Here is a 23,136-nt window from a genome sequence, read left to right as displayed (position 1 = left end):
GCGCCCCCCCAGCCACCGCGGGGAGTTACCGATCTCCACCCTGGCTCCTCCACCTGACTCCTCCCTGCCCTGGCCATTAGCCCGTCCCTTCCGTCCTAACCCCTCCCCTGGCCCCCCACCTCCTCCCACGTGGCCTCATGGCCGCCACTCAGGAGCTGGGGACTGCTGCTGGCTAACGTGTCAAGCGCCCCAAGACGTCCGTGCCTTTTCCTGGAGCAGAGCAGCTGTGATGGGTCGTGGTCTCCAAGGCCTCCCGAGTGCTCAGAGAACCTACAGCACGTCCGGCGGAGGACGGGAGACGACAGCCAGCTGGGAACGCCTCGGGTCCGCCCGGCCGACGAGGCCGCGCCCCTCCAGGCGGGTCCTGTGCCACCGCTCCCTCTCCGACGCGCTCCTCCCTAGGCCCCGCCTTCCCCGCGTGGCGCACGCAGCCAGCGCCGCACGCCGAGCCACGTCACTCGCCATCAGGCTCCACCCGCGCCGTGGCGGACGCTGAGCATGGCGCGGGCCAGCCCCCCGGAGGTGATCCGCGCGGCGCAGAAGGACGAGTATTACCTTGGGGGTCTGCGGAGCGCGGCGGGCAGCGCGCTGCACAGCCTGGCTGGTGAGCGCCCCGGGACTCCTGGGAGCGGGTGGGACGCCTCCCCAGGACTGGAGCGGGAAGCCGGCGCCGCTCTGGAGGCCGTTGGGAAAGTGAGGAGCAGAGCGGACGGCGTTACGCGCTGTGTTGTGCAAACACTGCGCTCACCGTGCGCCGGGCCGTGCTCGGTGCTCCTCAGTCTTTTACCTGTTTACTTCAGTCGTCCAACAGGTTGGACTTGCTACTACTCTTGTAGATGGGCGAATGGGAAGTTCTTGTGGCCAGGGAGTTAGCGGAATAAATATATATATATGTATATATACACATACATACATACACACACACACACACACACACATATACATATATATGCACACATATATATACACACACATATATATACACACACACATATATATACACATATATATATATATATATTTTTTTTTTTTTTTTTGATAGGGTGGGCGCACCGGGCTCTCCAGCCACTGCAAACAAACTGCAGATGCTTGCGCCACCTTGTGCATCTGGCTAACGTGGGTCCTGGGGAATTGAGCCTGGGTCCTTTGGCTTTGCAGGCAAACACTGTAACTGTTGAGCCATCCCTTTAGCCCAAGAGCAGAGTTTTGGTGGTAGGCATGGATGGTTCCTAGCCTGTATGCTTAGCACCACCTACACTGTCTTTCCCGGAGCCTTCTAGGCCCTAGGATAGTTTCCACGTAGATCCTTGACTCAGACCACCACAGTCGGGAGGCTCTCGGGAGATGATCTTGAGGACCAGCCCAACCAGGTGGAGAGACGTGACACCCGACTGAGGAGTCTAAGAGAAGATGTTTGAGAGCCACCCTGGAAGAGGATAAACTGGACCTTAGCACTTGGAATAAGATGTCCATAATTCTAGTGGACCCTGTTACCACCTCGAGTAACTTTTTTCTTTCTCAGGTGCGAAGAAATGGCTGGAGTGGAGGAAAGAGATTGAACTGCTCTCAGACATAGCCTACTTTGGCCTCACCACAATTGCAGGTAGCAGTGCTCAGCAGATCCTTGGCACTGAGAGGCCCACACCCCACTCAAGTCAGAGGAAGGGGTGCTGAGGGCTTCTAGGCAGCAACAAGCTCCTGGGACTCAACTACATACATAGTCTCTGGGAGGGAAGGACACTGGCTAGAAAGAAGGCACCACCTGAGACCCCCTAAAGGCCAGAGTTCAGCCCTCAGCCAGGTGCTCTCCTTTCATCTGTGTCCCTGGAACCCATCAGGACTTTTCCAAGGTTGGGACCCACTTACCAGGGCTGGCTTTGGTAACATGAGTTAGACTTTTGTCACTGGTACTGGCCATGAAACCCTGTTAGGGTGGAGGAAGCAAAACTGATAGACCACCTTTGGAGAAGCTGCAGAGGGCCTCAGGTCACTGACCCAACTGAACACCCATCAAAAATCACTGAGTACATGTGAAGGACCAGCCATTCCTACATGAGAGGATCATTAAAGATGTCCTGCCACAATGGGGTGTACTCTGGGTGGTGGGAGACATATAGCACCAAATGACAGCATTGTGAGCCCATCGTGGGAGGTAAGGAGCTCTTCCAGACAAAAGGTCAGGTCTGAGTGGGAAGTGTTTTTCATACAGGCAGAGCACTCAGCTGGAGCTACTGAGCAGATGTTGGGCATTGTTGGCCACAGACCAAGAAGAAGCTGACTGCTGGGGTTATGGGTGGGACTAGTGCAGCCTGCACTGGGGAGTAGAAGCTGACTGAGGACAAGCTAGCCCAGGAGCCCATCCATATGTCAGGCCCTCACCAGTGTGCATCCGTCCATCCTCAGGCTACCAAACACTTGGCGAGGAATATGTTGGGATCGTCCAAGTGGACCCATCCCAGCGACGTGTGCCCTCCAGGCTTCGCCGCAGTGTGCTGGTCACACTACATGTGGTTCTGCCCTACCTGTTAGACAAGGCTCTGCTGCCCTTGGAGCAGGAACTGCAAGCTGATGGCGACAGCACACGACCCTCACAGGGAAGCTCGGTGTCTGGGCGCAGCCGGTCAAGGGCTCGGCGGTGGGTGCGTCACCACACAGCCTCCTTGACTGAACAGCAGAGGAAGGCACTCCAGCGGGCAGCCTTTGTCCTTCGACAGGGCCTCACCTGCCTCCATCGGCTCCACATTGCCTGGTTTTACATCCATGGTACCTTCTACCATCTGGCCAAGAGGCTGGCAGGAATCACTTATGTAAGTAGCAGTACCAAGGGGGCTACTTTGTGGTCTCAGCCTTTTAGGGCCTGTGCTGATGACATAATCACAGCTGAATGTTCCATTTTCAGGTTTGGACCAAAACCCTGTACTTGGAAAACAGCAGTGTTTGTTCATGTACATTTTGCTAAAAGACCTAGGAAAGTCCAGTTTCAAAGGACTTTGAGGTAGAGCTAGTCTGTATTGTGTCTTCCTAAAACTAGCATGTGAAGGACATGGGGTAGGGGATACTTACCCAGGGGACCTTGGTCCAGCTTCATGGCCAGTCCCTCACTCACTACATGTCTATGGTTCTGTCCATTTTCACTTATTTAAGGAATGAGGACCTGGTCCCAGAAGGTACCAAATGTGAGCTCCAGCCCAGCCCCTGGCCCTCCACAGAACAGCCCTGGCAAAAGGCAAAGTCTTGGAGCTTGGTCCAGGGAATTTTCCCATTGGTGATCACATGCCCTTGCCACAACTGGACCCAAGCCTCCTTGGTCTGTGCTTACCTGTCGCACTCTCTCCACCTCTCATACCCTGGCTTTCCACTGACCGCTGGCTCCTGAGTCATCCAAGGTCTCCCCTGTGGTATCATCACCATGTTCTCAGTCCACCAAGGACGCTAGGACTGTTCAAGTTCCTTTCAGAGGAAACCCCACCTCTTCTACCTTGCCCCCACAGCACTACCCTGGTCTCCTCCCAGGCTGCTCTCCAGTCAGACACCCCTCTCACACACAAGTGCCTCCCAGGGAGTCCTTGCACAAACCTATGCTCTGGTCTCAGTGCTCCCAGACCTAGAGTATCCCAACAAGATCTTTGCCTCCCAGCAGAAGTTTGCTGAGTGGCTGTTCTCCCCTTAGGCGTACCCAGTGTGGGCACAGGGCAGCAAAGCCAGGCTCACTGTGAGACCTGCCACTTGTCCCATATGACCTGATTTTCTTCCTTTCCCAACCAGTGGGAAGGGACACAGGAAGTGGAAGACAACAGGCTTTTTTATTTGTTGCAGTGATCCAGGAAGTGAACAACAGTAGTAGGTCACTAGCTATAAGAGTGCCTCTGAGGCCGCGTTTGACAGAGTTGGTAAAGTAGGGGATTAGCATCTGTCTGTCCAGGGTCCCTTGCTAACCCTACCTCCACTCCTCATGCACCTTTGGTCCCCAGACAACACCAGAATCCTCACTCATTTTCATGGGTGTTCAGCCATGGCTTGGATTGTGACTGTGCTAACACCCAGAGGCCAACTGGTACTAGGGTTCTCCCTCACACTTCCTGAACCCATCTCCCTGGCTTGTTCTCTCAGCACTTCCAGTACCAGGGGTAGACTTGGGCACAACTGAATATGGGACCTTTGGTAGACACTGAGGCCAGGTCCCCTGTGGTTCCTGATAGCTGTGGGGACCACCTGCCTTGACAGCTACACACCCGCCACCTGCCTGGAGAGGACCGGAGGGCATGGACAAGCTACAAGCTGCTGGGGCTCATCTCCCTGCTGCACCTGGCACTCTCCATGGGGCTGCAGCTGTACAGCTTCAGGCAGAGGCAGCGCGCCAGGAAGGAATGGAGGCTGCACCGCAACCTGTCCCACCGCAGGTACACAGGGGGCTTGGGTATCTCAGTATACTGTGAGGGCTGTAGAAGGAGCTCTCATTTGGGCTGTGTCCTGACTTCTCCAGGAGTTCCCTAGATGATAGAGCTGTTTGCAGAAGCCCTTTGTGTACCCTATGCTTAGAGGAACGTAGGCACTCCACAGCCACACCCTGCGGCCACCTCTTCTGCTGGGAATGCATCACTGAGTGGTGCAACACCAAGGTATGTATGCCACTGTGGTCTATGACAATTAGTAACTGCTAGCCCCCAGCCCAGACCTTGATTTTGGGATGGAGTGGCTTTCTTTTTCTTTGTTTTGTTTTTTCGAGGTAGGGTCTCACTGTAGCCCGGGCTGACCTGGAATTCACTATGGAGTCTCAGGGTGGCCTCGAACTCACAGTGATCCTCCTACCTCTGCCTCCCAGTGCTGGGATTAAAGGCATGTGCCACCACGCCCGGCTTGAGTGGGTATCTTTTTAAAAGCTCCTTATACATGGAGCCATACTCAGGGTTGAAGTTCCCCATCCTTCCTTGTTGAGGCTTAGCGGAGTATAGGAGAAAAGCACAGGACAGTACCATGAATCACAACACCCCTCCAGCCCCTCCCCCCCATAAGCCTGTCTTGCATACCAGAGCCTTTGGCACACTTGGGACCCTGGCATACTTGCATATCCCAAGTTGTCCTTATGCCCCTACTAAGCCAGCAGGACAGGTGCACAGCCTCCCCTTGATGGACTTGCTTAGTTGGTAAGCTGCTACCCTGGCCAGGAGCCCAGGCTGCCAGTGATAGGGGATTCTATGTGGCTGTAGTCCTGCTGACCCTTGAAAATGGTCACCCTGAGCTTGGTGTGACACAGCACAGGCATGCACGCTCCAGAAATACTGCTGAGTCAGCAGTACAGAATGTTTCCTAAGTGCCTAGCATGGCCAACTGGAGACCAAATGTCCTTTTGCTCAAATGCAGAGCAAGTCATTTGGAGAGGTAGCACCGTGGTTCATGAAAAATTGGATCTGGTAGAATGTTCTAGAAGAGGGTCAGAATAGCATGCATGTTGGGTTCTGAATCCCCTCTCCCACATAGTTGCTGGCCCAGGGGTGCTCTATAAAGACAAAAATCCAGGCAAGAGGCCCCAGGTGCACAAGGCTTATGTATGCTGACAGGGGAAGGGCACAGCTATACTGAGCCAACACTGCCCCCCGCCAAGACCTCAGGAAAGGTTATTTTTTTGGTCATGAGTTGAAAATAGCATGTGTGTGGAGAAGACAGCAGTGGGTGCTGGAGCCAGTCACAGTACACAACCAATATGGCCCTCTTCTTCCTTGCAGACAGAGTGTCCCCTGTGCAGAGAGAAGTTCCCTCCCCAGAAGTTGGTCTACCTACGGCACTATCGCTGACTTGGCATGAAGTCATCTCCCGACAGCTCCAAGTAATGGAGAAAGTTCAAGGAAGAAGCTCCTCAGAATTGACTTAATTGCACAGAAAATATAAAATTCTCACACTTTGTTTCTTGTCATATAAGCTACTCCCAGCTATTTGATAGAAGACAAAAAACCAAAGCTGGTCAGATGCCACGTCCACATGGACAAGTGGACTGTGTTCCACATAGGGGGTTGTTCATCTTCAGCAGTCTGAACAAGGTCTTACCTTCTCCTTCCTGACCCACATATCTGAAAACTGCTTCAGATGTCAGCCAGCAGTTTTATTCACTCAGAAGAAGCCAGCCATCACAATGTGGAAGCAGAGCTAAGTGTCTGGTTGAGACTGCAATGGTTTGCATAGAGCCCCCTAGGTTACCCCCACACACAGCGAGACACTTGGGATGTACTTAATGTGTGTTACTTGCTTTCATCTTAATGAGGGTTTTCATCTTGGCTGTTACACATGTATAGAGGGGCTTCCCAAATGGCAGAACCAGCTTAAATGAGCAGTTTTCTCCTAATCAGTCTCCCATGTGCTCACATACTGTCTTTTCCAGGAGCCGAGTTAGCTGTGCCTGCCTAGAAGCCCAAGTGGGCAGGTAGCCTGTTTACCCAAGGTCACTACAATATCTAATGCCCTTTTGGCTTGTCCTTGGCCTACTTCTGCCTCAGTTTGACATTTCTAGGTTTTTCAAATACTCATTCCAGTTGGTGCTCATAAGGACAGAAAACAGATCCGAAGGGATTTCATAAAATGTGGTGTAAAGGTACCCCTGCCAAGACCTGTGGCCTGTGAAAGTGAGCAGGGCCAAAGCCCAGGTACCACAAAGGTGCTTGATGCCTCCATATTCTTGGCCAAAGTCAGCCTACCAAGATCACAAACCACACTACTTGGTAGTTGGGGGAACGCCACAGGAAAACTTGCCTGTGGGAAGCAAGCACACTCTACGCAGCCATCTCCAGCATCCCACCTTGGATGTGAGCACCAATGAGGAAAATAATGACAGCTGGAGAGACAGCTTAGGTTAAAGCATTTGCCTAAAGTCTAAGGAGCCAGGTTTGATTCCCCAGTACCCACAAGCCAGAGAGGCAAATGTGTCTCTTGTTTGTTTGCAATAGCTAGAGGGCCTGGCATGCCCATTCTCGTTCATGCTCTTTCATAAGGAAATATATATATATTTTGCTCTTTGAGGTAAGGTCTCTAGCCCAGGCTGGCCTGGAATTCACTTTGTAGTCTCAGGTTGTCCTCAAACTCATGGCAATCCTCCTAACCATTGCCTCCCAAGTGCTAGGATTAAAGATGTGCACCACCATCTCCAGCTAAACAATTTTTTTTTTTTTTAAATAAAAAGGCTCAGCCGGGCATAGTAGCCCATGTCTTTTAATCCCAGCACTCAGGAAGCAAAGGTAAAAGGATCACAGTGAGTTCGAGGCCACCCTGAAACTCCATAGTGAATTCCAGGTCAGCCTGAGCAAGTGAGATTCTACCGTGGAGAAAAAAGAAAAAAAAATGAGGTTCATAGTATGACAGGGTCAGATAAACAGGAGCAGCTCATTGCCAGGCACAGGTTAGCAAAAGAAAATCCAAACAACTGATATATTTGTGTCTAAACTAGGATGAGGAGGCACAGTTCTGCATGGAGCTTCTAATCAAGCCTGTTTCCTCTGAGTGGTACCTGTGTCCCCACCATACCTGTGCTGTTTCCTATCCTGTTACCAGCGAGACAGTTCCCCTCCCATAGCTGCAGCAAACAAGCTGGGCTTCAGTGCAGTGACTAGTTTTGAGATGAAGACTACACAAGCAAGGGGAGACTTTCTTTAATAAATTTAGAATTAAAAAGTCAGTAAAATGTTCTATTGTTTTTATCACATCAAAAAGTTGACATGCGGCAGGTTCCATTTTTTCCCCATAGAAAGTGAAAAGCCGTGTGCCAAACCCTCAAACCTGGTGTGTTCTGGCCAGTTGTTTCCTCAAAGGGGTTGCATGAGAACAAATTGAAATTAATTAAAAGCAAAACAAACTTTATATATCAAAGGAATGTGTCAAAATAGTCTCAAACAATTAAAATATAATATATATTTATAATTCCAGGCCCTCAAAGCAATCATGGTAGTTAAGAACAAAGTCTTGAGTCATTACAATAAAGGCCAATTCGAATCATCTCTACTGAGATGAGATTCAGAAACTGGCATGAGAACCCAGTTACATAAGATCACCCTTAAAAGTGTTACATCCTTCACACATAGGAATCGGGCTGGCATGTCCCTCTGGCACAGAGGAGTGGCCTCAGCGTGGTCAGGAAGGCAGCTCGGGGGGAGGGGGACTCCTCCAGTTTCATTCCAGTTCTCGCTCTCCCTTAGGCTGCCACCCAACCTGGCCTCCCAAGCCTGCAGTTTACTACAAGTCTGTCCATTTGAACACATGAACACCACTGAAAAAGAAATCAATGCAATTTGGTTTAAATGCCAGTTTCTTCAAGAACCTGATAGTTCAGATACAAATCATTGAGGCTCCTTTTAAAAAGAAAATTAGACTCCCTCATAATCAACTACTTTATGTGAAGAAAAAGGCATTGTTACAATGGCTCAAAACCGTTCTTGAATGCGTGTGAGATTCAGTCCAGCTTCTAACTAGCAAATGTCTTGCCCACGTCCTCCTTCCCCTTGTATCTCCTCTTTCCATGTGTGAATGGTATGTACCGGTATTTAATCATGTGCTGGGAAAACAAACACACAAAAAATTTGAGTTACTTCAAACCAGTTTCCTGCCCAACCATTTTACCCCAGTTCTGTAAGTTCTGAACAGCAAAAAGTACTCCCTCAATTGTTTCTGCCTGTCACAAATGTAATCGGGACAACAACCGTGTACGTGCTTGTCTCCCCATTAATACAGAAGAACCTTCCTTGCGTTCTCATCTGCTGGAAGCCTGAATGAAACATCTGAAGTGTTTGTTTCATCAGCCCCCACATAGGCAAAACTGCAGGGCACAGAAGAGATGCTCCTGCATTATACTCCTATGGAATGGCAGCTACCTCAGTACCTTGAGTTAATTTGGATGAGCTACTGGGGCACTCCAGGCATAGGACTGACCTGATTCTACTCAGGGCTTTCCTCCCCAGCTCCCAGCAATCTATGAGGAGTGCCTGCTTGCTGCCACACATGGCTTGAGGGTGTGTACTCACTGGCCTTGGCACAGGTCAGTCATCCCACACAGAAGGCAGTGCCCGGCACTAGGCAGACCCACCCCTGCTGCTTAACACAGACTCCCCAGGGTTACTGCAGTAACAGGCTGGTAACTATCATCTCAGAAAACAGCACAGTACTGCCATTTTTACCTTTATTTGCCTCTTCATTGTGATACAGAAAAGCATGATGAAGTACATCACCAGGATTGGCCAGAACACTGGGACGTTAAAAGCCTCAAAGAAGGTACAGACCATAGCCACAAGGATACCCTTGGTAGCCGCGTGCCTTAAAGCAAAGAGAAATTAACACTGTAGCAAAACAGTAGGCACCTGTCAACCACTTCTGGCCTCGGCATCCACAAGATAGGATCCCCGATTGGGAACAGCATGGTGGCTACATGTAGTTTATGTATAGACTATATTGAAAAACAACCATAACCTACTCCTGGTTCCTTGTGAGCCAGGTCTTTTTAAACTCATGTTAAATATAAAGCACCCACACTGAAGCCAAGTGTACCTCACATGTTTTTCCATCTGGTGCAATCCCCTGGCCCTGTATCTGACACTGGGAATCTGAGGACAAACCAGTGCCCTCCCACCCTAGGACACAGCCCTGCTAGCAACATGGCATCCTCTAGCCAGGCTCTCTGCTCCCTAATAAAATCTCTCACAACTTTTTCTTACAGATCAAAGCCCAGGTTCCTCAGGGGAATCCTCTGACCCCAGTCGTGCCCACTTTCCTCTTCCTCTCTCAGACCCTCCCACCCCATGCTCCAGCACCTTCAGCAACTCACACTGTGTCCCCTGCACAGCTTCGGAATGCAAAGTTAATGCATGGAGCTTGAAGAACAGTTTGCACACTGAATTTACTGACTCAACAAAGATTTTGGCTCCTCCTGCCCTGCAGAGGGGTGGAAAGTGTAAGAGACAGGACAGGAGACCACAGTAACAGACCTCCTGTCCTCTGTCACTTGCAGGAGGTCTGGTCTGCCGAAAGCCCAACCCCCCCATCAATGGGCCCTAGGTCTGAACCAAGAACAAATACTCCTGTTCAGGTCTTCCAAAGAACTACTCTGGCAGAAAACTGGTCCACCTTTGCTGGCTGTAGGAAGCCACAGGGCCTGCAGTACAGCTGTCCAGCCTACCCTTCTGAGGCCTGAGCTTTAGAAATGCCACCACCCTCCAACCTGGAACTAGCCTTGTCTGATAGCTCCAGACCATAATGCCAATGTAAAATCCAGGAAACACTGCAAGGTGGCAGTCTCCCCTGCCCTCCCCAGGTGAGCCCTGTGACCTCCATGTCTAGCCCAGCTGTCACCTTTTCAGTGAATGCACATCGTAAGCAAGTAAAACTTCCAAGATGTCAACAGCTAATGAAAACAAAAACAATTTCCATTCCTGAGTGGTCCTGAGCACAAATTTCTTTTTCAAATGCCTTTAAGAGCAAAAGGTGTGGGCTAGAGAGAGGGTTTAGCAGTTAAGCACTTGCCTGTAAAGCCTAAGGACCTTGGTTCAACTCTCCAGAACCCATGTAAGCCAGATGTACAAAGTGACACATATGCACAAGTTGTGCGATGCACAGAAGGTGGCATACACATCTGGAGTTCATATGCAGTGGCTAAGACCCTGGCATGCCAAGTCTCTCTCTCTCATAAATAAAAAAAGGAAGAGTTAAATGTCTGACTGGATAGGAAATGACTTACACTATACTATTCTGTAACCCAGGAGAACAACAATTCAGTACTTATTTTAAAAAGAGCTGAAAGGGCTGGGGAGATAGCTTAGTGGTTAAGGTGTCTGCAAAACCTAAGGACCCTGGTTCAATTTCCCAGGACCCACATGAGCCAGATGCACAGCAGGTGCATGTGTCTGGAGTTCACTTGCAGTGGCTGGAGGCCTTCGTATGCCCATTCTCTTTCTCTCTCTCTCAAATAAAGAAATAAATTTTTTTTAAAAAAAGCTGAGAGGGAATTTTTAGTGTTTCAACACAGAGCAATGATGGGCTCCTGAACTGACAGACATGGCAATGACCTGGCCAGACCATTATTCACTGTATACATGCACTTAAATCTCATTCTGTATCCTATGTATATGTACAATTATTATGTGTTCAAAAAAAACCTTTAATTTTTTTAAGTTGTATAGGAAGATGAGCCTTTCCTTATATTAAAATATATATATATGCACTTGCCTTTAATCCCAATACTCAGGAGGCAGAGGTAGGAGGACAACTATGAGCTCAAGGCTACCCTGAGATTACACAGTGAATTCCAGGTCAGCCTGGACTAGAGTGAAACCCAAACTTGAAAAACAAAAAGAAAAAAAAAAATTGTTTTCAGTTTTTTTAAGTTGAGTAGGAAGCTGAGCATGTCTTAGGAGGATCTTGAGTTACAGGCTATCCTGAGCTTCATAGTTGTAAGTTGGCCTGGGCTAAACTGAGACCTTGCCTTAAAAAAAAAAAAAAAAAAAGAGGGCTGGAGAGATGGCTTAGCGGTTAAGCGCTTGCCTGTGAAGCCTAAGGACCCCGGTTCGAGGCTCGGTTCCCCAGGTCCCACGTTAGCCAGATGCACAAGGGGGCGCACGTGTCTGGAGTTCATTTGCAGAGGCTGGAAGCCCTGGCGCGCCCATTCTCTCTCTCTCCCTCTATCTGTCTTTCTCTCTGTGTCTGTCACTCTCAAATAAATAAATAAATAAAATTAAAAAAAAAAAAAAAAGGCATGGTGATGCACGCCTTTAATCCCAGCAGCGGTAGGAGAATCTGAGTTCAAGGCCAGCCTGAGACTACATAGGTCAGCCTGGGCCAGAGCAATATCCTACCTCAAAAAAAAAAAAAACACTTTAGCCAGGCATGGTGACACATTTTTAGCCCTGGTGCTCAGAAGGCTGAAATAGGAGGATGTGAGTTAAAGGCCAGTGTAGTGCTATAAAGTGAGTTCCAGGTAAGCCTGAGCTAGAGTGAAACCCTGCCTTCAAAAAAAAAAAAAAAAAAAAAAATTAAAGCCAGGCATGATGGCGCACACCTTTAATCCCAGCACTCGGGAGGCAGAGGTAGGAGAATCACCATGAGTTCAAGGCCACCCTGAGACTACATAGTGAATTCCAGGTCTGCCTAAGCTAGCATGAAACCCTACCTCAAAAAAAAAAAAAAAAAAAAAAAATTAGCTCACCAAAATTTGAACTCTGGAAGCCTTCGAATGAAGGGACGAAATTCCTCATTCTGTTTGGTTGGTAATGAAGGGCCATCATCTGAAAGGTAGAATATTAATTGGAGATAAAGCATATATCTCATCTTTTATTTTTATCTACATGTCCAGTTTTCCTTGAAGACTTTTGAACCAGGAGACCTCATACAAGGGAACACAGACTTACATCATTAATCAGAGTTAAAGTGGGGCTCAGCAGCTAATTTACAAATCAGTTTCTTGCTTGGAAAAACTGAAGTTAAGCCCAGCATGGTGATGTGCACCTTTAGTCCTAGTGCTCACGAGGCTGAGGTAAGAGGGTCACAATGAGTTTGAGGACAGCCTTGCACTACAGAGTGAGCTCCAGATCAGCCTGGACTAGTATGAGACCCTGTTTCAATAACAGTAACAACAAAAAAAAAGTTAGACATATACATTCATTTTTATTTTAACAAAATTTCTATTTTAAATGCATAAAAATTCAGCTTTACATATATTTTTAATGACTTATATATTAAAGACATGTTAAAATAACAAGGATTGGAGGCCAGGTGTGGTGGCACACGCATTTGGAAGGAAGAGGTTAAGAAAACAAGGAGAGGGCTGGAAAGAGAGCTCAGCAATTAAGATGCTTGCCTGCAATGCCTAAAGACCCGGATTTGACCCACACAAAGCCAAGATGCACAAAGTGGTGCATATGCATTTGAAGCTTGTTTGCAGTGGCTAAAGGCCCTATTCATATTCTTTCTCTATCCTTGCAAACAAATAAATAAAATATTTTTTTAAAAAGAAAGAAAACAAGGGGGCTGGACAGATGGCTTAGCAGTTAAGGCGTTTGTCTGCAAAGCCAAAGAATCCTGGTTCAATTCTCCAGGATCCACTAAGCCAGATGCACAAGGGGGCACATGCATCTGCAGTTCATTTGCAATAGCTGGAGGCCCTGGCATGCCTATTCTTTCTCCCTCCCTCCCTCCCCCTCTCTCTCTCTCTCTCTCTCTCTCTCTCTCTCTCTCTCTCTCTCTCTTAAATAAATAAATAAATAAATAAAATTAAGTTTTAAAAGGTGTGTATTACTATAACTGGAAGAAGAGAATTAAAAAAGAAAACAAGGATGAATTGGTATTTACACAAAACAAGCACTAAATGAAGCCCAGAACTGAAGAGGCCAAGGTAGGAGAGTTGCTGTGAGTTAGAGGGCACCCTAAGACTACATAATATAATAAATTCTAGATTAGCCTGGGCTAAAGACCCTATCTCAAAAAAAAAGGAAAAAAAGCTGGGTGTGGTGGTGCACACCTTTAATCCTAGCACTTGGGAGGCAAAGGTAGGAGAATCACTGAGAGTTCGAGGCCACCCTGAGACTACATAGTGAATTCCAGGTCAGCCTGAGCTAGAGTGAAACCCCCTACCTTGAGAAAAAAAAAAAAAAAAGAAAGAAAAGAAAAAAAGAGAGGCTGGAGAGATAGCTTAGCTAAGGTGCTTGCCTGTGAAGTCTAAGGACCCAGGTTCAATTTCCCAGAACCCACAAAAGCCAGATGCATATGGTGGCACAGGTGTGATACAGGCCTGTAATTCTAGCATTTGGGAAGCTGAGGCAGAAGGGTCAGGAGCTCAAAGGCCTGGACTACACAGCAAAAAAAAAAAAAAAAAAAAAAAAAAGGGTCAGGCATGGTGGCATACAACTTTAACCCCAGCACTCGGGAGGCAGAGGTAGGAGGATCACCATGAGCTCAAGGCCATCCTAAGATTACATAGTGAATTCCAGGTCAGCATGAGCAACTGTGAGACTCTACCTCGAAAAACCAAAGAGGGTTGGGGGGAATACAGGAACAACTGTGTGTCCTTGGTCCACAAAACAGTATGGAGGCCAGGCATGGTGACAGAGGCCAGACATGGTGGTACATGCCTATAACCCCAGCACAGATCAAGAGTTCATGGTGTCAACCTTAGCTACAAAGTTTGAGGCCAACCTGGGTTATTTGATACTTTGTCTCAAAAAAAAACAGGGCTGGAGAGATGGCTTAGCAGTTAAGGCATTTGCCTGTGAAGCCTAAGGACCCATGTTCGATTCTCCAGATCCCATGCAAGCCAGAGACACAAAGGTAAGGCAAACGCAAGGTTGCATATGCTCACTAGGTGGCACAAGTGTCTGGAGTTCAATTGCAGTGACTGAGGCCCTTCTTTCTCCCTCTCTAAGAAGAAAAAAAAAAAAAAAAAAAAAGACCAAACCAAAACATGATGGAGGACAGCTTTGTACATCAGAGCTCCCAAGTGCTAGGCCTGCTGACTGTCACTGACCAGTCTATTTAAAGGGTCTTAGTTATTCTTTAGATTCCCTCACACAGCGACAGGCTTTTGGCCTCCAACTTGAAGTTTCTGAGCCTTTCCCCCAGCACAGCAGACATGCAAAGGCCACTATGCCTGGCGTTCTAACAGAAGCAATAGGCATTCCTGGATGGAATTGTCTGTCACACTCACACAGGCTGGCCTTCACCCATTTACCTAGGCCAGGTATGGCTAGGAGCAACATAAGCCTCACACACATGGCATAAAAACACACCAAGAAGGGGAACAATGGCTCAATGGGTAAGAGCACTTGCTATATAAGCATAAGGGTTTTTCACTGAGAAGACCTGTTTCACCCTGAGTTCAATCCCCCAGAACCCTATGGGCATGGTCATGCATACCTGTAACCCTAGTCCTATTGTGAGCAGAGACCAGAGTACTGCTAGGGCTTTCTGGACAGCCTGTCTGACCAAAAAAAATAGTAGGTCCAGGACAGACTGTCTCAACAGGAAGCTGAGCAATAAAGAGAGGACATTCGACATTTCTCCTCTGGCCTTTTGCAGGTTGTGCACACATTCAAGCGTGTGTGCACACACATACAAACACACAAAGGAAGAAATAAAGGGCTGGAGAGATGGCTTTACAGTTAAGGCACTTGCCTGTGAAGCTTAAGGACCCAGGTTCAATTCCCCAGTATCCACGTAAACCAGATACACAAATTGGCACGTGCATCTGGAATTCATTTGCAGTGGCTGGAGGCCCTCATGTGCCCATTCTCTCTCTCTCTCTCATTAATAAATAAGTAAATACAATTTTAAAAAAGAGGGAGAGATAGACAGAAGATGTCAACCCCTCAAAAACCAGGTAGGCCCACTGCTCTAGGTCTGGCCTGGTTGCCAGCAGCCACAGTCTCAGTGCTCTGTGCTGGCACCTGAGTATGTCTCTGGTCACATGAGAAGAGGCCTACTGCTTCCAGGCCCTTTGGCTAAGATCAAGTAGAGAAGGGGCCTAATGGAGAGTCCTGAGGCAGGAACTGGAGGGGCAGATCCTGCCCTGCTCATCTGTTCCATGCTCATAATATGACCGTGAACATGTTACATAAACCTGTGTACCTCAGTTGCCTCATATGCAAAATGGGGTATCAGAATGGATCCTTTCATAGCTATACAAGGGTTTAGTAAGTCATTCTACAGATAAAGTAACTCTGATCCTGATGTCACAAGTACCCATAATAACCACAAGGCCAGTCTCAAATGTCCCCAGGCCAATGGAGCCAACCCAAGAAGGACAAAGAGCCACAGCAACCCAACAGCCTCTTCTCTACCTGAGTCTTCCATCAAGGAAGGATCCACTTTGGGAGAAAGGAACGCTATGAAAAGGTTTAGGTGGTAGATTCCCAGGGCGTAGGTCACGATGTACCAACCCTGGAAAAGAAGGAAGCATAGCATCAGTGAGTAGCCCCACTGCCACTAGCCCAAAACAGTTCATTGAGCCCACGCCCATGACCTTCACAGCACCAAGAAGCACATGCCTTACTCAGTAAGGGGACATAGGACTTAAATGAATGCTCTGATTGTGGGTCTTGATATGATACTGACAACCTAAGGCCCAAACAACAAAGACTTCAAAGGATCTAAGACAAAATTTCAGCTTACTATAGACATGACGGCTGAAGGTTCTCTGGCAAACAACCACACCACATTACATCTAGAATGCTAATTTTCCCAGAAGAAATGCAGAACCAGAAAACCAGGAAATCAAGGAGGAGGCTTACAAAAATAAAGTCAAGTCTTCCTGTGGAGACACAAAATACTGAGAAGCCTTGGCAGCCCCTACATGCAGCACCCCAAAGCATCAGGTTTACCCAATTAGATACTAGAACTTTATCACTAATCTTAAAGGAAGGCCTGTGCTTTTTCACACTAACAAGAGGAACTTTTTCTCCCTAAGGAGTTTCAAGTCAGACAACTAAAATCTAGATGTAACAAGTCAATTTAATGCACATGTCATCATGTTGCAGAGCCAAGCCTTGAGGGATGCCAGATCAGGCATAAATCTGGTTCAGAAAAGAATGCAACCAACCTGTCTGCTGTGCCCCACCCCACTCCCAACACAAGGCTGCTAGGCAAGTCTTTCCACTGGCGAATGAACCAAGTTCCAATTAACACATCCCAGGAAGATTAAGTCCTACTATAATAAACCCACCACCCCTTCAACGTAGAGTTTACTTACAGAAATAAATTCAACAGTACAAGTCTCTACATTCAATTTATATGAAAGGTGCACACAGAAGAAGATGCATTAATGAGTCCTCCTTTTAAATCTTGGAAAACACCAGCAAGGAAAGTATGAACTTATATGAGGAAGTATCTTTTCCAATTCCAGGGGAGAAAATCCTCTAGGCAAGGTCTTTGACCTGCCCTCCTCCTGCTACAAGCACTAAACAGCCTCCATCCCAAGTCTGTAAGAAATCCCTGGAAATTAGGTGTGTCACTAGGAAACAAGTGCCAAATGATAAGCCTGAGAAGACATCACCTGCCCATGGTGTCCAGAGACAGTCTCAGGGCCTGCACAACTCCCTTAAGTCATCCATCTCTTACCCCACTCAACATCTCAACCTCACTTTCCTCTTCAGCCTCACAGAAGAGGAAGCTCAGAAACTGCAAAGCCCTTGTGAGTGCCAAGTCGGTGACTCTGGCAGGGATTGGCTTGTGCCTGAATCTCTGCCCCAGGAAGGTAAACAGCAGGCTCAGAGGGATTTCAGAGGGCCCACTGACCAGTGTAGGACACTTGAAGGGAGGACATGGACAAGGTCAAGACCAGCCTGGGCACACTGGGAACTCAAGCTAGGAAATAAAGACAGGATGAACTGTCAACAATCCTCTTAAAAAAGACAGTCACTACAACTTTCCTTACATTTGATGCTGACCTGAAAAAGCACTTGTTACAGGTCTTGTCCTGTACATCACATCGGCATCTACCAACAACACATTCAGACAATGTAGAGACAGCTGAGTCTTGTCACTCAGAACACACCTACCTGTAACAAGTAAACTCTAATCATGTAGACAAAACTCAGGCCCAGTGTCACGACCCACCGCACAGCTGTGTAAGGGGTGGATTTGTCCAGCCAGGACTGATAAATCTACAAGACATGAGTTCAAAGGCATGACATCAGCTCAGAATTCCACTGTACCCACTCCATTATAAAGTGCACTTTCTTTTATTTTTTAATATTTTTATTTATTTATTTGGTTTTTCAAGGTAGGGTTTTACTCTAATCCAGGCTGACCTGGAATTCACTATGTAGTCTCAGGCTCATGGAGATCCTTCTATCTCTGCCTCCTGAGTGCTAGGATTAAGGACATGTGCCACCATGCCTGGCTAGAAACAGGGTTTACTCTATAACCCAGGCTTGCCTCAAACTCATAGCAATCCTCCTGCCTCGGTTTCTTGAGTGCAATAGTACTGCATTCTCATGCCTGGAAGGAATGAAGCTCTGACCCCTGACACAATGTGGATGAAACTTGAAAATATAGAAATCAACTTCACCCAAGCAGAGAGCTTGGACTTAAAAGGAGAAAGCATACATCTTCAAGTCTCCATCCCACACACTAACATTCATGTTCCAAAGCTCACTCTTCCCAGGCGGTCACTCTCAGTTCCTACCCTCACCCCAGCTATGCTTAAGACCCTGGAATAATGCACTGGCCCAGCAGGCCTGTGCTGGCCCTGCCTCCACTGGCAGGCATGGGGGGGCCACAGCCAACTCCTGAACCAGAGTATGTGTATGGATATGCCAAGGTAGCTATGGACATTACTGAACTCTTAGTTTTTCTGAAAACACATGCTTCGTATAGATAAATGTTTTAATATTAATTTTAAAATTTAGTTATGAACATTTTCAAACACTCATAAAATATAAGCCTATATATACCTGTCACAGCATCAATAATTATCAACAGCTTGCCATATACACACACACACAAACACACACATACATACATACATACATACGTACATATACATATACACGCGCGCGCGCACACACACACACACACGCACACACACACGCACACTTTTTTTTTTTTTAAAGCAGGGTCTCACACTAGCCCAGACTGTCCTGGAACTTAACTCTGCAGCCCAGGATGGCCTCAAACTTAAGAGTGAGCCTACTTCAGCCTCCCAAGTGCTGGAATTAAAAGCGTGCACCACCATGCCCAGTTTACCATATTTTTTTAATTTTTTGTTTATATATTTGAGAGTGACAGACAAACAGAAAGAGGGAGGGAGGAGGGGGAAAGAGAGAGAATGGGCACGCCAGGGCTTCCAGACACTGCAAACGAACTCCAGATGCATGTGCCCCCTTGTGCATCTGGCTAACAGCGGTCCTGGGGAATCGAGCCTTGAACCTGGGTCCTTAGACTTCAAAGGCAAGCGCTTAACTGCTAAGCCATCTCTCCAGCCCTACCATATGCTTTTTAATGAAAAAGCCTGATATATTTTGAATTGAGCCAAAATATTAGCACTTGTAATTACTCAATGAATTAGACTTCTAGACACAGTATCAGGCCCCAACACTCTGACAAGCAGCCTCATATGCAACCACAAGCATGGTGACCTACATCTTCCTGGGCCAGTGTGACAATATTTTTATACTCAGGGAGTATGTGCAGATAAGGGAGAGGTGAGGCTTGTGCAGATCCTGCTAGGACAAATGGAAGCAGGTGGCAGGACAGGAAGTGTCAAGAACAAATCAAGTTAGGTGCACAGAGAAGGCAGAGGTAGAAGAACTGCTATGAGTTTGAGGTTACTCAGAAACTACAGTTCCAGGTCAGTCTGGGCTAGGGTGAAACCCTACCTCAAAAAAAAAAAAAAAACCACACAAATCAAGGACTACAACCTTGTATGCACTGCCAAAAGCTAACAAATATTTATGTATTTTTAAAGATAATTAAAATATAAAAAGAAACAGAGCTGGAAAGATGGCTTAGCAGTTAAGGTTCTTGCTTGCAAAGCCAAAAAGACCTAGGTTCAATTTGCCAGAACTGATGTAAGCCAGATGTACAGATGGCACATGCATCTGGGATGCCCATATTCATTCATTCTCTCTCCCTCCCTCCCTCCCTCCCTCCCTCTCCTCTCCTCTCCCCTCTCTCTCTGCCTCTCCCTCTCTCTCAAATAAATTAATTAAAATTTTTAAAAATCCCTCCCTCCATGTGGGAGGAGATAACCACATGCCACAGAAGACCAAGGGCCCAAGTATGAAGCCCCAGTACCCCCATAAGCCAGATGCACAAGATGGCACATTTATCCAATGTTCATTACAGTGGCTGAAGGCCCTGGCATGCTCATTCTCATTCCCTCTCACTCTCCCTCTCTCTTGCTCACTTGCTCTCAAATAAAATAAAATAATAAAGGGGGAAATAACCAGAAAAACACATGTAGCCAAGACTCCATCATCTAGAACCCTCTATCTGACCCTTCTGTAACAGGTGGGACGTACTCACAGTGAACAGAGCTAAACTTTGAGAGTGAGAGTGTCCAACAACAAGCTGTGGCATAGCCTCTCTTTTGGCAATGCAACAAACTTACCTTTCAGAAAGACCTATTAGGAGCCCACAATTTCTCTTTCAATTATTTATACTAATCATCAATAAATTCACTAACCTGTCCAAGCCGTGTGAAAAATCTGTACACCACTGATGGCTTCCCATGGACAGAGTCTCCAACACTGTCTCCTTCAGACATTCTGTAACTAAGAGAAAGATGATACTTTAAAATAACAACAACAACAACAAAATAACATTCAATGCCAGACACACCTTTAATACCAGCCCTCAGGAGGCAAAGATAGGAGAATCACTGTGAGTTAGAGGCCAGCCTGAGACTACATAGTGAATGCCAGGTCACCCTGGGCTAGAGTGAGAGCCTACCTTCAAAAAAAAAGCAAAAAGAGAAACTTTCAAGGAAGTGAAAATATTGCCCTATAGATACCAATCTGTCAGGCAGGCTGTTTGAATATTCCATATTACATCCAAACAAGTTCTTTGGGCTTTTACAAAGCACTCCATCTTCTCTGTGCTCTCCCTGGGTCTGTGCTCCCACAGACCAGACTTCTCCTCCATCTATCCATGTCCCCATTTCTTATCTAGCAACTGAAGGTAACCCTGTCTGCCCCTGGCTATTTCAAGATGCTGTTAAATCCCAAAAAGAATTCACTTGTGGCTAACCTTCATTCTTCTGCAAGCTTTGAGCTTGGTCTCAATACTCACACTTAGATGCCACAGCCTCAAGTCAACTGTAAGAAATGTTAAGTGACACCATTTCCTGGATCCATACAGCAGTGTGCTCAGAGCTGTCCAGGAGACTAAGAAGTGCCCTTTGGTCTCAGGTGAGGCGAGTAAACTAAAGGCACACCATTTAACTAGAATCCAGTGTCAGCTCCCAGGTGTCCCAGCTCTTCCAGCCCCCTTTCAGGAAGTGCACTGTGAGCTTCATGGGGGATTCCAAATTTAAATAGAGGCCACAATAGAATGCACTGCCCAAACTGTCCATGGCTACCATATTTAGGCCAAAGCCCAGCCTGGAGAAAGCTGCTTTGGTCTTACCTACACTCTATGGTGCTTGCAAATTTTCCCTTATTTTACAGTACCCAAAGGGTTTACCACGAAAACATTTTTTGCTTGAATTGAGGCAAGATCAATATTAAAAGGAAAATACTCTGTCTCTTTCAGTATGTACTTTGAGAGGCTTAAAACTTTACTCTTTGGCTGGTGTATAGAAAACCTACCAAAAACATATTAGCCATGTTCTGATTATAACAAACTACTCTACATCTTGATTACACTCACTGTCAACAATCACTTCAGAGAGCAGAGTAACATGATTAATACTTTAACGTCTTTTTTTTTTTTTTTGCCTACTTCAGATCCACACTCTTCCTAGTGGTATGACCTGGGAGAGCTATTTAAGAATGTGTGGGGTCAGGATCTAGAAAATGGGACAATAACATTTCAATACCTTCCTCAAAAGGTTCTTCTGAGGAGCTAATGGCAGTCTTCAGTGAGCCCTCAGAGCCTGGCTCCAGAACGTGTGCTGACCCCTCAACATGTCAGACTTGTTCCTGAATTAGGGCTGCCCTCATAACAGCTGTTCCATCTGCAATCCTCTTCCCTCCACTTGGACTAAAGGTCAAAACGGCCTTTCAAGACTGTCCACACTGACCACCATTTTTGTGCCATATCACCCAATTTCTATTTTGTGTAACAACGTATCTTCTGATCCCTTCCTGGTTATTTCTCAATTTCCTACTAGAATACAAGGTCCCTGAGGGGCCCTTATGAGGTTCTTGAATGGGCCTCACCACCTGCAGTGCCTGTCATATGGCAGTCAGTCAATCTCCTACTGAATTACCTACTGAAACTGCTGTATGTTCAGCCACAGTGGAAGAAGATAGAAACCATCCTAGGTAGACAAGTATCACACCAGAAGTTATACAAAACATTCTTCCAGTAGCTTACTCTAAAGCCCATAGTTAACTAACTGTGCAATCCATCATTTCTAACCTGGGAACCCAAGAAAGAAGATGAAGCTTTGCCCAGCATCTGGAGTCACTGCCTCCTGGCCAAGAAACAGCCCCAAGATCTGTGCACGTGCATACCCCTGGAACTCATCCTCCCTGGCACAACCTTCCTCTAGATCTTACCTTTGGTTCTTCCCAAGAACCAGTCTAGCCTGGGCTCCTCCTTCCACTAGGCCTGACCATCTTAGATCTCTACTCAGCCTTTACTTTACTTTATATTGCACACTGCAGTTAACCCACACACATTAGGATCCAAGGGAGGAGCCTGAATTCCTGAAGACCCTTTGCTCACTCTTGGGGGAATTCCGTCTGAGTGGTAAAGTCAACCCAACAAAGTACAGAACAGTTCCAAGACAGCCAGTCCTCTACAGTGAAGAAAGGAGGGTTCTTAGAATGAAAGTAGCCTTGCATCCTTAGATACCCAGCCAAGCAAGACAGCCTTGAGGATGGGAATTTGCGGCCTTAAATGTCACCATATAATCTTCAGCCATTTAACCAGCTCCCATTCAACCCGTTCAATAATGTCTTCGGCCTCTGGCTTAGTTCCTCACGCTACAGTGAGTTCCGAAACCAAACGCGGGGGACACCGCACACACGCCAGGACCGATTGTCGGAGCAGTGCGGGCGGCGACAGGCCCCTTTCACCGAGGCCACTAGGCGGAGATGAGCGTGCCTGGGCGGGCCAGCACTCCCCGGCCGAGCTCAACCGGTCCCCCTGGCGGCCCCTCCCCGACCCCGCTGCTCGGCCTGCCTGCCCACGGCCTTGACAGCCAGGAGGAAGACGGGAGTGCGCCGCCCGGCCAGCCCCGCGCCATCATCCCGCCCCCGGCACCTCGCAGCTCCGCTGCGGCCAAGCTGCGGTCTCCCTCACGGCTGCGGAAGGAGGACGGCGGACAGGACGGCCGCCAGCACTCCACTCGGGGTCCGGGAAGCTACACGGGAACTTCCGCTCAGTCCAGCGGCACCGCCTCCAGCCCCCAAGATGGCCGCGGGGCGGGGCCCGAGCTCCAACCATTTCCGCTTCCTGTATGGACGCTGAGGCCGTTGGCGTGAAGACTTTTCAGCGGAAGGGGCGGGTCGA

General features: G+C 47.6%; 2 protein-coding genes across 3 annotated transcripts; one reads left to right on the top strand and one right to left on the bottom strand.

The window, feature by feature from the left end:
- The first annotated feature begins 488 nt into the window (after window positions 1-488).
- Pex10 (peroxisomal biogenesis factor 10) lies at window positions 489-6,337 on the top strand. 2 transcript variants are annotated; one of them, XM_004657721.2, is made up of 6 exons: window positions 489-604; window positions 1,523-1,603; window positions 2,404-2,807; window positions 4,225-4,400; window positions 4,484-4,619; window positions 5,724-6,337. In XM_004657721.2, exons 1-6 carry the CDS (start codon window positions 499-501, stop codon window positions 5,790-5,792), a joined length of 972 nt encoding a protein of 323 aa, XP_004657778.1. In that variant the 5' UTR covers window positions 489-498; the 3' UTR covers window positions 5,793-6,337. The 2 variants fall into 2 exon arrangements, 1 of the variants encoding a protein (XP_004657778.1); XR_006637254.1 differs by having other exon boundaries at window positions 4,200-4,400.
- Window positions 6,338-7,618: 1,281 nt separating this feature from the next.
- Window positions 7,619-23,044, bottom strand: Rer1 (retention in endoplasmic reticulum sorting receptor 1). The gene is made up of 7 exons (XM_004657722.2): window positions 22,888-23,044; window positions 20,141-20,228; window positions 17,511-17,615; window positions 15,795-15,894; window positions 12,170-12,248; window positions 9,153-9,288; window positions 7,619-8,533 (listed from the first exon to the last, which is right to left on the bottom strand). The coding sequence occupies exons 2-7, from the start codon at window positions 20,219-20,221 to the stop codon at window positions 8,444-8,446; spliced, it is 591 nt and encodes a 196-aa protein (XP_004657779.2). The 5' UTR covers window positions 20,222-20,228; window positions 22,888-23,044; the 3' UTR covers window positions 7,619-8,443.
- Window positions 23,045-23,136: the final 92 nt, after the last annotated feature.

This window comes from Jaculus jaculus, chromosome 5 (genome assembly GCF_020740685.1).
Source record: "Jaculus jaculus isolate mJacJac1 chromosome 5, mJacJac1.mat.Y.cur, whole genome shotgun sequence".
NCBI classification, from domain to species: Eukaryota; Metazoa; Chordata; class Mammalia; order Rodentia; family Dipodidae; genus Jaculus; species Jaculus jaculus.
Note: the sequence above shows the minus strand (reverse complement) of the source record. Positions and strands in the feature narration are given on the sequence as shown.